Source organism: Triturus cristatus, chromosome 12 (genome assembly GCF_964204655.1).
Source record: "Triturus cristatus chromosome 12, aTriCri1.1, whole genome shotgun sequence".
Taxonomy (NCBI): domain Eukaryota; kingdom Metazoa; phylum Chordata; class Amphibia; order Caudata; family Salamandridae; genus Triturus; species Triturus cristatus.
In genome coordinates, this window is record NC_140595.1 from 10,258,059 (window position 1) to 10,275,688 (window position 17,630).

General features: G+C 43.6%; 1 protein-coding gene across 1 annotated transcript in view; it reads left to right on the forward strand.

Annotated features, from left to right (window-relative positions):
* The window catches only part of R3HDM4 (R3H domain containing 4), a 203,066-nt gene that overhangs the window by 111,823 nt on the left and 73,613 nt on the right, over positions 1–17,630 (forward strand). Inside the window, exon 5 of the mRNA XM_085638078.1 lies at positions 1,774–1,859. Coding sequence (XP_085494204.1) covers positions 1,774–1,859 — 86 coding nt within the window. The remainder of the gene's footprint in view (positions 1–1,773; positions 1,860–17,630) is intronic.

The following is a 17,630-nucleotide window of genomic DNA, read 5'->3' on the forward strand; positions in this document are numbered from 1 at the left end:
AGACACGGAGTTCACCAGCCTTACTCCTCATTTTTTCCTGACAAACTGGTTTTGAGGGCACCAGCGGCATTCCTGCCTCAAGTGGTAATACCCATTCATGTCAGACAGGCTGTCATTCTTCTGATATTCTTTGCCCCGCCTCACCCCACAAATGAGAAGGACAGACTGCATTGCTTCAATCTCCAGAGAGCCCTCTGTATATTGATCGTACCACAGACCATTAAGCCGGCGATCAGATCTTTGTGAGTCCTTCGAGGAAAGAGAAGGGAAAAGCAGTACAGAAAAAAACTACCTCTAAATAGATAGCACTAGGCAGTAAAATCTGCTTTGACTTAGCTATAAAGCAGCCCCTTTGAAGGGTTACAGGCTTATTTCACTAGAGGGAAAGGCTGCTAAGGATGTGTTGGCAAGCCGAGTACCTGTTCTGGAAATCTATTAGGCTGCTACTTTGACCTCGATGCACACATTCATGAAGCACTACTGCCTTGACAGTCAAGTCCATAGGGATAGGCATGTGGTCTTTTCGGTCCTGGGGGACCTTTTGTTTAGAGCCATTCCACAGACCATCCACCTGGGGAGGTACTGCTTTTGTATCTTATTTACAGTGTGAGAAATCTGCAGTTAGAAGTATCATCAGAAGAAAAAGTTACTTGGCTTCAGTACCTCCCTTTCTGGTGGATACTCTATCTAACCGAAGGCACCTTACCGCCCTCCCACCTCCCCTTTCTGTAGAATAGTCTTTTTCAGCTAAAAAAGTTCCATGATAGAGTTCTGCACATTGGTCAAGCCAATTTGCAGAAGGGCTCTGTGTCTGAGGGTGCAAATGAGCCTTCGAATGCAACTGACTTGTGCGCTCTTGGGTATTGCTTATATGCAGACTCGTTTGTTGCGTCCAGAGTGGAACAACATCTGTCCGGAGTCACAAGACTTCATCTACTGTGCACAGGAATACTACTTCAATTTTTTTTTATCAAGTCTGACACCTGGGGAAATTTTCATATGGTGTGGTTAGAAAGAGTATCCCCCAGAAAGGGCATTACCAAAGGTAAGTAGCTTTTTCTTCAGGGGTGCGTCTTTGGTATCTGTGGAGAGGGTTCCACGTCAGTACTGTGTGTATTGTTAGTTTAGGCCCATGCATTCTCCTTGGTACCTGCCCCTGTATGTACATCTTTCAGATTCAGTTCTGTTGGTACTTCCTAAACTTTGTTAGCGACTCACTTGAGTATTACAGAATTGCAACCATACACTCTTAGGCAAGTTTATCTGCCCAGCCTTCCCTGGTATTAATCCAAATAAAGTGGAGCTCGACCTGCCGAAAAAACATTCTAGGGTGGTAGCTTGGTAGAGGATTTCAGGTGAGGTACCTGTAAACGTCCCTTAAAGTAACCATCATTTATCTGGAACCTTTCTCGGGGATGTCCGTGTAAATAAGTGATACTTAGTGACTACTAATGCAGCAAATTGAACTACAGTCAGTTATTTACTACCAGACAAGAATATGTTCTCTGCAATAATCTAGGATAGCGTGCTGTTCAAATACATGTTCTATTGTTTGCAATTGGTTTTTTTTCTTTCTTTTTTTTTTTTACATTTGCAGTTGAAAATGTAAGTGATTTCGCATATAACCAAACCAGATCCAGCAGTAAAGCTGCTCCAGTCTCGCTGCTGGTTCTTGTAACTTTCTATCCACAGTACTAGGATCCCCCCAAAATAGGTGGGCCGGGAGTTTTACTGATAATTCAGCCCATTGACGAGCCGCTTCTTCTTTTCCAGAGCATCCTGCTTTCACACCTGAAGAGTGTTTTCAGCGTATCAGCCGCCGCATGCGCTCAGCACTGAGACGCCGTCAGATACCAATGGTGAGTTGCGTTCAGGAGAAGTGCAGTGATTGATGTGCGTGAGATGCTACCTATCTCCCACATTCAATAATGGAGCAGGTTAGGAAGTATCATTGATATTTGTTACAAAAGAAAGAGCACACATGACCCTGGGGTGGGGGAAGGAGACCACAGCATGAATTCTAGAGCACAGAGCAGCGAATAAGCAGGAAAGTGTTCATCTAGAAGGGCTCGTAGGAAAGTTACAAATTGTGATTGTGAGAAGGCCGCAAATGTAATGGTAAAGCGGAGCGCAGGATTTGACCCTATGTGATGAGATACGGTGGGTAAGACAGATCACTTGGGAAAAGAAGAGAGGTGAATAGGGCATACGAGTGTGCAAGAGCTTCTGGTAACGAAGGACGCCTCCCTTGAAAGATGCCCATGGTAATACGGCTGTGTATTTGGTGTAAAATATGGCAGCAGATTTACCTGGAAGAGACCCTTGTATTTTTGCCTTTCTGAACTAGTATCGCTCCTTGATCTTATGCAGAGATCGTGGTAAGACATTTTATAATGAATTTCCGTTGATTGAGGTAGCTTGGCAGCCCCATCTGATAAGAAATAGGGAGCACATTGAAAGTTAGTTGTCAAATGAAGGGACTGTACAGGTATGATCCTGCTTATGTTCTTTGAATCGGAGTCCTTAGAGGAAGCATGTGAGGACTTCAGATTTTCAAAGGAAAAATGCAGCTTTGATGTGATAAGCGCTGTGTAGAATGTACTTGGCAGCATCTAAGCTGCCAGATAGGTGTACAGAGGAAAGCATTTAGCAGCTGTGCAGTCCTACAGTCATAGTGGCTATATGCTAACAGAGGGAAGCGTATAGCGTCTGTGCTATACTGCAGTTATAGGGCTATATTCTTAATACAGAGGAAAGCGTATAGCGGCCGGGTAATTCCGCAGTCATAGTAGCTATATGCTAACAGAGGGAAGCGTATGGGCTATACTGCAGTTATAGGGCTATATTCTTACAAATGAATACAGAGGAAGGCGTATAGCGGCCAGGCAATACTGCAGTCCTAGTGGCTATATGCTTACAAATGAATACAGAGGAAAGCGTATAGCGGCCAGGCAATACTGCAGTCCTAGTGGCTATATGCTTACAAATGAATACAGAGGAAAGCGTATAGCGGCCAGGCAATTCTGCAGTCCTAGTGGCTATATGCTTACAAATGAATACAGAGGAAAGCGTATAGCGGCCGGGCAATTCTGCAGTCCTAGTGGCTATATGCTTACAAAGGAATACAGAGGAAAGCGTATAGCGGCCAGGCAATACTGCAGTCATAGTGGCTATATGCTTAAAAATGAATACAGAGGAAAGCGTATAGAGTCTGGGCAGTCCCGCAGTCATACTGGCTATATGCTAACAAATTAATACAGAGGAAAGCGTATAGCGTCTGGGCTATACTGCAGTTATAGGGCTATATGCTAACAAATGAATACAGAGGAAAGCGTATAGCGGGCGGGCAATTCCGCAGTCATAGTGGCTATATTCTTACAGAGGAAAGCGTATAACGTCTGGGCAATACTGCAGTCATAGTGGCTATATTCCTACCAAGGAATACAGAGGAAAGCATATAGTGGCCGGGCAATTCCGCATTCATAGTGGCTATATTCTTGCAAATGAATATAGATGAAAGCGTATAACGTCTGGGCAATACTGCAGTCATAGTGGCTATATGCTTACAAAGGAATACAGAGGAAAGCAGATAGCGGCCAGGCAATTCCGCAGTCATAGTGGCTATATTCTTACAAATGAATACAGATGAAAGCGTATAACACCTGGGCAAAACTGCAGTCATAGTGGCTATATGCTAACAGAGGGAAGCGTATAGCGGCCAGGCAATACAGCAGTCATAGTAGCTATATGCTTACAAAGGAATACAGAGGAAAGCGTATAGCGGCCGGGCAATACTGCAGTCATAGTGGCTATATGCTTACAAAGGAATACAGAGGAAAGCGTATAGCGGCCGGGCAATACTGCAGTCATAGTGGCTATATGCTTACAAAGGAATACAGAAGAAAGTGTATAGCGGCCGGGCAATACTGCAGTCATAGTGGCTATATGCTTACAAAGGAATACAGAGGAAAGCGTATAGCGGCCAGGCAATACTGCAGTCATAGTGGCTATATGCTTACAAAGGAATACAGAGGAAAGCGTATAACGTCTGGCCAATACTGCAGTCATAGTGGCTATATGCTTACAAAGGAATACAGAGGAAAGCATATAGTAGCCGGGCAATTCCGTAGTCATAGTGGCTATATGCTTACAAATGAATACAGAGGAAAGCGTATAGCGGCCGGGCAATTCCGTAGTCATAGTGGCTATATTCTTACAAATGAATACAGATGAAAGCGTATAACGTCTGGGCAATACTGCAGTCATAGTGGCTATATGCTTACAAAGGAATACAGAGGAAAGCGTATAGCGGCCGGGCAATACTGCAGTCATAGTGGCTATATGCTTACAAAGGAATACAGAGGAAAGCATATAGTGGCTGGGCAATTCCACGGTCATAGTGGCTATATGCTTACAAAGGAATACAGAGGAAAGCGTATAGCGGCCAGGCAATACTGCAGTCATAGTGTCTATATGCCTACAAAGGAATACAGAGGAAAGCATATAGTGACCAGGCAATTCCACGGTCATAGTGGCTATATTCTTATAAATATGAATACAGATGAAAGCGTATAACGTCTGGCCAATACTGCAGTCATAGTGGCTATATGCTTACAAAGGAATACAGAGGAAAGCGTATAGCGGCCAGGAATACTGCAGTCATAGTGGCTATATGCTTGCAAAGGAATACAGAGGAAAGCGTATAGCGGCCGGGCACTACTACAGTTATAGGGCTATTTGCTAACAAATGAACACAGAGGAAAGCATATATCGGCTGGGCAATACTGCAGTCATAGTGGCTATTTGCTAACAAATGAATACAGAGGAAAGCGTATTGCGGCTGGGCAATACTGTAGATATAGGGCTATATCCTAAAAAATGAATACAGAGGAAAGTGTATTGCGGCCGGGCAATACTACTGTCGTAGTGGCTATATGCTTATAAATGAATACAGAGGAAAGCGTGTAGGAGCCGGACAATATATGCTAACAAATGTCTGAACGTGGACATTTCTGGACAGATGTTTAGCTGAAATGACAAACAACTTTAAAAATGAACAGTTGGCATTTTTGGGGATGTTAGTTTGAACCCAATCCTGAACCTCTTTATTTGTCAGTAAGCTTTAATGAGGGAGAGTTCAGAGGTCTTCCATCTGTCTGTCAATTGATATTGGCAAAAGGACATAGACCGAGAACGAACACAATTGGTGATATGAAAGGCCTTGTGGCACCACCAATTTCACAATAAAGAAAAAAGAAGCTACAATTTAAGGCTCCGCCTAAATGATCAACCCGATTGGTTATCCCCTTCAACAAGATGATATGGTTGATGGTTCTCAGTAAAGCAGAAAGGGCCAGTAGCATTAAGACTCCGACTCAGTGCTGAAATAGTGCCTTTCTTTGCATGTGGTACTCATTTTTGGAGATCAGCATGTATATTTCATCGCTGAATGTTGACCCAGAGAAAATAGTTGGGTGAGGTAAAAAGAAAAATGACAAAGGAATAAGCAAGCTTGAAAAGGAACCTGTAGGAGGGAGATGGAGACATGAAGAGTAGAGTGGTGCAAGAAAAAGCATGAGGTGCAATCAAGACTATGCTGGCTTGGGATTCAGCAACCTCCAATGTTTATGAACATGGTGGTGAGCTCCTTGAGCAATCTGGGCGCGCCTCCACTTATTGTTTTAAAAATTAAGCACTGCACAGACGCAAACACTTTTGTCTGCTGATTGAAGGACCTTCTTTCTCTATCAGGATTAAAATCATCCTGAAATTCATCTTGTAATAGATTCTAGCCATATTTTTTTTATTTTATTGTCCTCTCTGTACAACAATACATCCATAAGTGGAAAATTAGATGGTGATTGAATTTTTTGTGTATTGTTCTATCCATTGACTGCTTCCATTTGGCCTGAGAAGTGCAGCTTGATTGTGAGCAAAAACTGCATTGTTTGAATTGAGAAAAGCTTTAAGTAATGTGAACTAGACCAGAGCAGTTCAGTATCTTTAAGTAAAGAACAGAGATCATATATTGTTGATGGGAGTTGCATACGTCAAGGAACTTTTAGTTTACAAAGGAGAGGCATCTGAAGAAAGCGATAAATTGATTCCTTATGTAGACTGACCAGATGAATTTATGGCAAGCGTTTGTGTGTGTGTGTGTGGTGCTAAATCAGAAGGCGGATCTGATTTTTAGAACTCCCAATCTTGCTTTGGTGTTCTATAATTTTTGAGCAGCTGTGGGGTTTCAGCTTTAAAGATGGTCAGTGTTAAAAATATCTCCATTGTTAGCACAGTTAAACCCGGATCAATTATAGCAATGATATAAAAGGGAGCTGCAGTTGACTGTCTCCGATGCAACTGATTATCGTATCTGAAAGAAAAAGAATTAGAGCTGGAACTTGACGCTTGTTTCGCAAGATTCCCATGTTAGTCTCTTGTCCACTGGTGATACTCCAAATGTTGACGTAGTTAGAGAAATGGGAGAGTAAGTGCCCTAGGTAGATTTTGATGTGTTCCCCCTTATGCTGTAGGATTTTGTTGGAGTCTGGTGTGTGTGTCCTTGATTTACGTACTGTATTGCAAGGCTGTGATGTAGTCCTGTCAGTTGAAGTTTGCTTTCTTTAGTCTCCTGTGGAGTGATGAAGGATATTCTCTTTGGTGGAGTTGCTATGAGGCTAGTGTTCAGAATCAACTCCTTTATTAGTTAACATCTGAGAGAGAGATCCAATACAAATGTAATTTCTCTCGGAGATACTTGCCGAGAATGGGAAGTCTAGCTCGGTATCATCCATCTCTCGTAGCCTGACATTCACTGTCAAAGATTTTGGTAATAAATGTGACCCCCTCAATTACATGTGACTGAACGTCATGTGTCCTAACATAAAATAGTAGGCGTGCCTACTTCTCAACATCTCTCTCCTTAATGTTTCAATATTTGCCTTCCTTCTGTATCTTTGGTGTCAAGTGTATTGACTTTGTGACTTGACACGGATCGGAAACCACAGGATTGATGCAGCCGCTCTTCCCTTTCTCTGTGCACCCTGAGTGGGGATGTTCACAATGGTCCCTAGGATTGCAGAGGTCAGCCAATCAATCAATCAATCAGGGTTCTTCTAAAGCACAACTACTCACCCGAAAGAGTTCAAGGCTCTGGGGGACTCAAGGCTCTGGGATTCTGCAGTTCAGTCGAAGAGCCAGGTCTTGAGGCCCTTCCTGAATCGAAGCAGTGATGGTGATTGCCTGAGGTCGTCTGGACCAACAATATTGGGGCCCTAGTCTCTTAGGGCTTTCCAAAAGGAAAAAGGGAGGTACGTTCACTCACCCGTCTTAGTCTAGGAGCACAAATTGCTCAAGATGGTTAGTGGTAATCGGCTCTGTCTTTAAGCCTAAACCTCAAGCAGGCACTTCTAATGCTTCATGGTTGTAGAGGGATATTTATGGACATTGGGTAAAGCTTTGCTTGAAATTTGTCCACAGCAGCCTTCCTGCGTGCCTCTCCCCAGCCGAATAAAGATTTACCCGTAAGATAGGAGATAATTTTAATTCACTCACCGCTGTTGACATCCATACTCTCCCTCCTGGTGGGGGTTACGCAGTCACTTGGAGAACGGGACACTCAAGTAACAGACCCAGTGATGACGCTATCCACCATGCCATGCTGGGGTTGCCATACTCGCAGAATGTGATTATGTGGTTGAGGGTCCCCAAAGAAATTATCCTTGAGACTGTGGCATTGAGACTGTTGTGTTTCATTTAGTTGCACTTAACGGTCGGAACTCACTTCAGAAGGTTATCAACATCACCTGCGCTATGGTTTAGCAGACTCATCAGGCAATTTCTGAAAGGGCTGTTTAGGGTTTGCCCGCCAGTAAAATATCCTCCTCCGCTATGGCAACTGAATAAAGTCCTCCCACAATTAATGAAGAGCCCATTTGAGACTATACACAAAACAGACATTAAGTTTATTTCTTGGAAAATGGCTCTTCTGCTGGCACTTACGTTGGCAAGATGAATAGGTGAAATACAGGCATTCACCATTCAAAAAACTCTTTCTTCAGGCGTGATAGATTGATCTGCGAACAACTCCTAAATTCATTCCAAAAGTCCCATCAGATATCCATTTACATGAACTAATAATTCTAAAGACATTTGTCCCAGATCCCAAGAATGTAGCATAAAGGACTTTACATTCCTTGGATGACAAGAGATGTCTAAAATGTTACCTTGACTAAACAAAACAATTCTGCAAATCCAATCAGTTATTAATGAAATGAAGTGCTCCTAGGAGGGCCTATCCACTCTTTGAGCAGAAAATAGCAAGATGGATAACTAATGCCATACAGTTTTTTTCATCAAAATATTGGCATACTGTTAGACTAAAGTGTGAGTTCATTCTGCTAGAAGTATATCGACTTCAACAGTGTTGTTTGCTGGTGTGTCTATCCCAGATATCCGCAGAGCAGCGACCTAGAAAATAGACACATCTTTACACAGCACTAACGCTTGGATTCCACAGTCCACAGCAATGCGGCAGTAGGCCAGGCGGTGTTCAGGCATCTTTTCCAATAAAGGTGAGCCATCATAGTAAGGGATATCCTGCCATTCACTAATGTATTGTGTACATTTCACATGGTATATCTATATGTGTGTGTCTATGTGTGTATATGTATGTATATATGTATGTATATATATATATATATATGTATGTATATATATATGTGTGTATGTATGTGTATATATATATATGTGTGTGTGTATATATATATATATATATATATATATATATATATATATATATATATATATATATATATATATATATATATATATATATATATATATCCAAGTTACAACAGCTCCTTCTGGACAGCTAGCCCCTTGGAAAGTGGCGTACACGCCAGCGAAGCGACTGGCAATCAAATTTCCAAAATTCCAAAGTTACGTGCGCTCTCAGGCCAGTAAACGACAGATCCACAAAGTGATAGAGACCAGGTTTTATTTCATTACGCGTTTCGACTGCGTCCGCAGCCTTGCTCACATGAAACCGTGCAAAACAAAACATCTTGCGACTACATACACCGGACATGACATTATTAGGTATAAGAGTCGAAACAGGACTGTGCGGATGGTAACAGCCGCCATCTTGCAAAGGTCAGTATATGGAAACATAAATGCAAATAATGAAGTAATAAACATTCCAATGACCAACAGTGCAGATAAATTTTCAAACAACATTCTTGTCCGCATACTTAATGTGAATACAGATATGTATGGCAAGACAGGTTGAAAGAAGAGATATACGTAACCTCCCTGGCCGCGCTGCTGTGTCCAAGACAGAATTCTAAGTCACAAACGGCAGTGAAAAGCCCGAGTATCTGGCATAATATTAGTGGGTAAAGTAAATGCCTGTCTGAGACTGTTGTAGTTAATTGGCAATGTGATGATAAATGTTGAGAGCACCTAACATGGGCGAGTGCTGTGCATTAATAACGATCTATCTGAATCAATACAAGCATGATAAATGGCTAAATTAGCCTGTATGTCTGGCGCAGTGGCTGGTAAAGCAAAGTCTCTCAATGCTAACATATGACAATCTATGGCTCAACAGGACCTGAGTGTGTAACCGCTGTGCTGGTTGAACATGAAGCATCGGCTTAACAAAGGTCATAACAGAAATTATATATACATAGGTGTAGGCATAGTGCTCATAAAGTTCCATTGCAACCTATATAATGTATAAACAATTATCAGCAAATTATCTTTAAAAAAATTATCTTTAAAAAAATATTAGATCATTATGTCCTTGACTATTGGATAACCAAAAGACACTTATCTTATTACTCTCTGTGCCAATATTAGAGGTGTCCAGTCGCAATAGAAGTACCCAATTCTTTCTTAATGGTGATAGAGTGACATCGAAGAAAAGGTTAGGCGACCTGTGAAGTGGGTAGGTACCTTCCTTCTCTCCTGAAAGAAACATAATATGCAAAGGTTAGAATTAGAAGTTACATGATTGGAAGTCATCAATGTGACTAATGAAAAAATATATAGAAACGAAAGATAAAAAGATAAAACATGAAAGAATAAAACTAGGGTCACAGAGTAAAGGACTCCAACCGTAAGGGCCGGAATCACAAATAGCAGACCTGAAGAGGGATGAGGAAACTCATGAGAGGGCTATAGTTAGGATCGTGTTTCCATAGGAAATCACAAAATTCTATTTTTGAATAACTTTGGCGCCGGTTGACGAATCCTCGCGAAATTTTCAAAACAAATGGGGCGCTCCGCTCAGCTCCTACCCTGAAAGTCTCGGGGTGATTCGCCAAGCGGGGGCCGAGAAAAAAGGGGGGTCCCAAAACGCGTTTTCCCCATGCATTTTTCCATAGGACCTTTAGTCGAAGGTACAGCTCGAACGGCTGAACAGAATTACTTGAAATTTGGCAGAGAGGTAGTCCTCAGGTCAGGGAAGTGCCTTTTGCAGGTCTGGTGTCAATCTGTTCAGTATTTCCTGAGAAAATAGCATTTAAAAGCATATAAATATCTATACGCGCGCACCGTGCGCGAGCGAAATTCTGATTGGTTGTTAGATGTCGGTAAACATTCGAATTGGTCGAAATCAGGAAGTGTCGGCTGCCATTTTGTCTCTTGCACTGAAAAGGAAAGGGGGAAAAAAGGTGGAAAACGTGAAAAAAGGGCAGGGAAGAGAGTTCCTGACCCCCTAGCCTTTGTCAGGGGGTCACAGAAGAACCCCCAAGGGGAAAAAAACATTTGATTTTTTTGAAAAAAATCGCGGGGTGCGCGCACGGTGCGCGCTGCGCACCGTGCGGCCTAAGCGCGCGCACGGTGCGTGAAGTGCACCGGGCACGGTGAAAAACCTTGAAAAAAATTAAATAAATAAATACATAACTTAGCATTTAAAAAAACCGTACAAATTCACTTAAAAAAACCATAGGTTTCACACACGTTATAGTTAGGAATTAGCATTTAAAAAACATTGCAAATTCACTTAAAAAACCATAGGTTTCACACAGGTTATAGTTAGGTGGATATTTCACTCGTAAAAAAACCATAGGTTTCACACATGTTATAGTTAGGTGGACATTTCACTCGTAAAAAACCAATGAAATTCCACCGTTATAGTTAGTTCAGATAACTATAACTCGCACGCCCGCAATCCACTGCTCATGACGTCACATATTACATCACTCATGACATGGTCAGTGGCATCACTCATGACATCACTGATGACATCATCCTTGTGATAGAGTGGCGGTCGCGCGAGTTATAGTTATCTGAACTAACTATAACGGTGGAATTTCATTGGTTTTTTACGAGTGAAATGTCCACCTAACTATAAACATGTGTGAAACCTATGGTTTTTTAAGTGAATTTGCAAGGATATTTAAATGCTAATTTCTAACTATAACGTGTGTGAAACCTATGGTTTTTTAAGTGAAGTTGTACGGTTTTTTAAATGCAATTCTTTTTTTAAAATTTTTTTTAATGGTTTTTCACTGTGCGCGCACCCTGCGATTTAAAAAAATATATATATATATTTTTTCACCCTTCGGGGTCCTTTATGGACCCCCTGACAAAGGCTAGGGGTTCAGGAACTCTCTACCCTGCCCCTTTTCACGTTCGCCACCTCTATTTTTCACTCTCGCACCCACAACAAACAAAATGGCGGCCGACACTTCCTGATTTCGACCGATTCGAACGTTGACTGACATGTAACCACCAATCAGAATTACGCTTGCGCACGTTAGGGTGTGCGCACGGTGCGCTGCTATAGATATGTATGTGCTTTAACTGCAATTTTCTCAGGAACTACTGAACAGATTGACACCATATATGCAAAAGGCACATCCCTGACCTGAGGACTACCTCTGCCAAATTTCAAGTAATTCTGTTCAGCCGTTCGGGCTGTACCTTCGACTAAAGGTCCTATGGGAAAATGCATGGGGAAAACGCGTTTTGGGACCCTCCTTTTTTCTCGGCCCCCGCTTGACGAATCACCCCGAGACTTTCAGAGTAGGAGCTGAGCGGAGCGCCCCATTAGTTTTGAAAATTTCGCGAGGCTTCGTCAACCGGCGCCAAAGTTATTCAAAATAGAATTTTCAGATTTCCTATGGAAACACGGTCCTAACTATAACTATCTACTGGCGACTGCCAGTAGATAATGTATATATATATAATATTCTGATGTTCAACCGTGCCATTTAATCTTAATCTGATTCAAGCATGTGAATCTATGAAAGATCCAATACTGGAGGATTAAATAAGTTACTTACCTGTAACTGTAGTTCTCCAGTATTGGTATCATTCATAGATTCACATGTGCCCTACCCTCCTCCCCTGAGAGGCTCACCTTCTCTTTGATCTAAAGCATATTCACACTTGTGCTCTGAAAATCCGAGAGAGAGAAGTCTCTGAGGGGAGTGTTCTAGAGGGTGCTACAACCTGATTGGTTGAAGTTTTGTCTCTTTTAAATGATAGATATGTTACTAAAGTGAATGCTTAATGGCCTTCCCAAGCTTTAACATTGCACTGCTTTTTAGGTCGAGTCTAGAGTTAGCACGCATGTGCTGCTCAGCGGTGCATGCTGTAATCCCTTTGTGGGTTTTGAACACTCCCGCCTATTTTTTTTATTGGTTACTTGATCTGCCTTTACAAATTCCATTGCTTTTGTTGGTGCATAGTGTACATTTGAGCCACTTTGTGGCTTTTCTGTTACCGCCCTAGCGACATGCCCCTGCTACATGGATCCTTTCACTAGTGATATGTTATGTTTCAGTGCACTTTCTTTCCACCCTATCCTTGCAGCTCGGAGAGCCAACGCTGAGGCTTGAATTCTGTTTCCCAGTTACAATGTAGGCAGCTCTAGACGGTATACCACATCCTGCCTCCAAAAGAATCTGCATTTTTATTTTTTTCAGCTTTTATCCTATGTTTCCCTCACTGAGTCACCCTCCCAGCGCATCCACCTTTAACCCTTTCCTCCCTTTTGTTACCTGTTTATACGATGCACACTGCAGAGGTGAGATTTGTTTTTTTGTTTTTTACAGTCCAGTACCCTCCTCGCAGCTGCCTTCCATTTGCACTCTCTCACCACGATTGACTTTATTAACGCAGGTGGAGTAGCACTTTAAGTCTCACTGGACTGCCTTAGGTCATTGCACACATGGTTTACATCCTACATTATGCTACCGCCTGTTTCAGTTTAGTTGCAGAAATTTGAGTGCATCTCTATATTTATTTTGATGGTAGTTAAGATCTTGCTGCTTTAAGATCTTGGTGCTGGACCCAGCAGCTTTGTTGGTAATTGCTTCCCCATTATGTGAGAAGGCCAGTCATGCCGCCTTGTTACTGGCACCCGGAGCTGCTTGCGCAATATTTCCACGGCAGCCAGCCAGCCAGGCTCTTGCTTTCTGTTGCTGAGCGCTCCGATATGGGAATGTAAACACTCCCAAAACATGTGGAGGTCAAAATGCAAGGTTAGTGTTAGAATCATGGTTCATATAAGCCTCTGCATGCCATGAGCTGACATGAAATTAGCATATTTGACATCGAATGTTGAACAAAAATGTGTAAACAAACCTCTTTGGGATTTCTCATTGTTTTCTAACACCTTGGTATAATTCAGCTTGCTCTGTGAACAATTTAAATAATTACTGTAGCATCAAGTTTAGAATGTAAGTGAAGCACATTACCTTCATTTTTGTCCACCCAGTAAATATGGAACCAGAGCGTTGAATACAATACAGTTTAACAGATTGTTCAGAAGAAATATACCGGAAGCTAAAGAAACAGCCCAGATTAATTTTACAAAGATAAAGAGACAATCCTCAACTTTATACCCCATGACATAAAAGCCATAGTGTGCACGGCTGGTCCAAACTCTGTTCTGAGACATCTGCAGCACTGTATAATGTAGATGGCTCTGTGGAGCACCCACCCATTTCCCTGAGAACGGATTGACCTCAAGCGTGGTGAAGGTGATGCCTAGTCAGCTCGCAGCAGTTCCCATTGCTATTTACTGACACACAGTTTGAGTGCTTCAGCTGAAGTGTGAGTCCATCTCCTGTGCTGTGAAACCAAGCTGGACAGACAGCTAAAGAAGCCCTCCTGCCAGTGTGCCTGCTCGCCTGTAAGAACTGCACATGTGCGCGCCAAGTTATTCTGCAAACATAAGGGTAAACTTCATATGTATCGGATGCTTGGGAGCAGGTACTGCCTTCTATTGATTAAGAATGTGAGGCTCTGTGATGCCAAAGGTTTATTTTTTTTGAGTGGCAGTGCAAAGAGGTAACCATTGAGCTCAGAAGTGCGTGCTTGTAATTGTATGTTCGAGGCATATGAGCTGCAGATCGTACACTATGCATTAGATCGCCATCTGGTGTTGGGCTGGAATGCTTGCACCTTGTTGTTGTCTTGGAAGAAGTCTTTTGTAGTCACGAGATAGGTGACTCTTCCCTTGGACGATAGTGCGCATGGGCAGTGCCTCCATCCTCAGATTGTTTTTTTTCCGCCATTGGGTTCGGATGTAACTTTTGCGCTTCGGTTCGAAACGTTGTTTTTCAAACTTTTTCGATGCGCACACTCTCCGGTATTGTTATCGATCGCGTGATTTTCGACGTACAACTCAGCAACTTGATTCCGGTCGTCGACGCGGGCCGTTGGGCCCATCCACGCTGTCGGGCCTGCAGCTCATAGAAAGGACTCCATTTAAAAAATGCCCCCAGTGTAGAGGGAAGTTCCCACACAGTGACCATCACAAGGTCTGTAACCTGTGTCTCTCGTCAGAACACGACGAGAACAATTGCCAGGCCTGCGCCTCTTTTCGATCAAAAAAAACATCCGTGATCGCCGGGCCCGACGACACATCATGGCGCAGAAAGCAGCCCCGGCACCAGCGGACATCTTTAATGAAGGCCCAGATGTCCCAGAAGAAGATTCCGAAGACCTCGACATCGTGTCCGAAACAGACGATTCAGACAACCACATCACTCCTGGTCAACGAGTGAGTACAACTGTCCCTAACGCCACCCCACCCCAGAAAAAGAAGGCCCTGGTCAAGACTTCGCCTGCTGGCCCCAGTCCCGACCAAAAACATACTTCAGAAGCCCCGCCCTCGGACTTGGCTCCGAAGATAAAGGAAAAGCCTTCCGGTAACTCGGGACCGAGCAAACCGTATATCCCCATCCCGAAAGTGCCTTCGGCACCGAAACCGGGTGACCACCCTACTCCTAAAAAGAAATCGTCTCTGACCACCTCGACGTCGAAAGAAAAACCTTCGGATCCAAAACCAAAGCCTTCGGAGCCGAAGAAGATTTCAGTCTCCGTAGCCAAGCCAAAGGACTCTAAAACACCTCCTAAGGCCTCGGAGCACAAAACGTAACCCCGCTCGGACCCGGAAAAGTCGGCGCCGAAAGTGGTTGTCGAGGAGGAAGAACTTTTTCGACTGGATCACGTCGATTCAAACCAGAAAAAATTGCATATCGACCCCAAAACAGGACATGTGGCCGCTGTGCCACAAAGGAAGAGGAAGCTGGACACAACAGACACTCCTGCAGTGCCTCTGAAGAAAAAGGACTGTGCCACTTCACCTATAAGACCCTCGTCTCCTGTTCTTCCTACTCCTGCTCTTCCTCCTATACCTCTCTCACCTCCACAGCCTACACCACTTCCTAATACACCACCACCACATGATGATGATGATGATGACGTAGGGGGTGGGGCAACAATGACCCTTTCACTGACCCTGACAATAATACGGACACGCCACAAGATGACTGGGTCGATTACGACGACCCAATAGATCCCCCAGACCTCCCAGATCCCCAGCCATATCCAACAAAACCATCTCCCCCAGATGACAATATTGGATTTGGGCAGCTTGTTAACAGAGCTGCTATTTACCATAGCGTTCACATGTATTCAGACCCGGCAGAGAAGGATTTCCTCCTAGACACTTTTCAACAGTCGCAAAAATCTGTACAAATACTGCCAATGCTCAAAGGGGTCATTAAACATGCCCCAGACATATTCAAAGACCCAGTGAGAACTAGAAATACAAACCTGCCCCCGGCGATCCCGCCTACATCAGAGGGCAGCTACCCCTAGACTCACTAGTAGTGTCTAACGCTAGAAAACGCACCAACTCACAAACCTCCAATGACGCACTTCCTCCGGACAAGGAGTCTAAGTTGCTAAATGCCTCTGGCAAGAGAATTGCTGCCCAAGCAGCCAATCACTGGCGCTTAGCTAATACCCAAGCATTACTTGCGATGTATGATAGGGCTCACTATGACAGACTAGAAACCCTATAACAACACTTGCCTGAGCAGTGCAAGACTCAGGCAAATTACTTGATTCAGGAAGGCAAATTAATAACCAACGCCTCAATCAAGTGTGCCCTTGATGCAGCCGACGCAGCCTCTGGGTCCATTAACACTAGTGTGCTGTTTAAACGACATGCCTGGCTACTCATGTCAGGCTTTAAACAAGAGGTACAAATCACCATCCTCAACCAGCCGTTCAATCAAGAACAACTTTTTGGAATGGCTGTAGACACCACCTGCAAAAAGGAAAAAGGACACGGAGACTGCTAAGTCCATGGGAGCGTTACAGTCTCCATCCACACGTGGTTCCTTTCGTCGCTCCTTGTTTAGAGGGGGATCCAAAAACATGGGAACAGACACTACCTCCACTTCTTGCAAAAATACAACATAAACATCCCCCAATAGAGGATATTTTAGAGGAGGATACAGGGGAAACAACAACAAAGGAAGAGGCCGGGGTAACAATAACACCCGGACCTCCCCCGCTAATAAACAGTGACTTCCCTGCATTCCCCCCAGACCATTCCACTCTGGTTGGGGGAAGACGTTCACAGGTCCTGCCTGTCTGGAACTCCATTACAACATACAGGTGGGTAAGACAAATTATCCAGTATGGTTACTGCCTGGAACTTACAGCAACATCCCCCCCCCCCCCCCCCACCATACCACCCAAACAGCGTCCAATGTCCACAGAACATCTCACGCTCTTAAAGCAAGAAGTTCTGTCACTGCTTCAAAAGCAATCAATAGAACCGGTTCCCTTACAACATCAGGGAACAGGGGTTTACTCGCTGTATTTCCTAATCCCCAAAAAGGACGGCACCCTCTGGCCAATACTCGACCTCAGACCCCTCAATCTCTATATCCAATCAGATCATTTTCATATGATCACTCTCCAACAGGTTCTTCCACTACTTCAACAAGGTGACTTCCTTGCCACACTAGATCTCAAGGACGCCTTCTTTCATATTCCCATTCACCCCGCTCACAGAAAATACCTAAGATTCATGGTGGACGGACAACACTACCAATTCACAATCCTTCCATTCGGGGTTACCACCGCGCCCAGAGTGTTCACAAAATGTCTGGCGGTAGTAGCAGCACACCTCAGAAGACAACAAATCCATGTCTTTCCATACCTCGACGACTGGCTGATAAAAGCCAAGTAACAAACAGTGTGTTCATCACACTTCTCAAACCATCCAGCTGCTACACAACTTGGGATTCACAATAAACTACAACAAGTCACATCTCCAGTCCTCTCACATACATCAGTATCTAGGGGCCGCA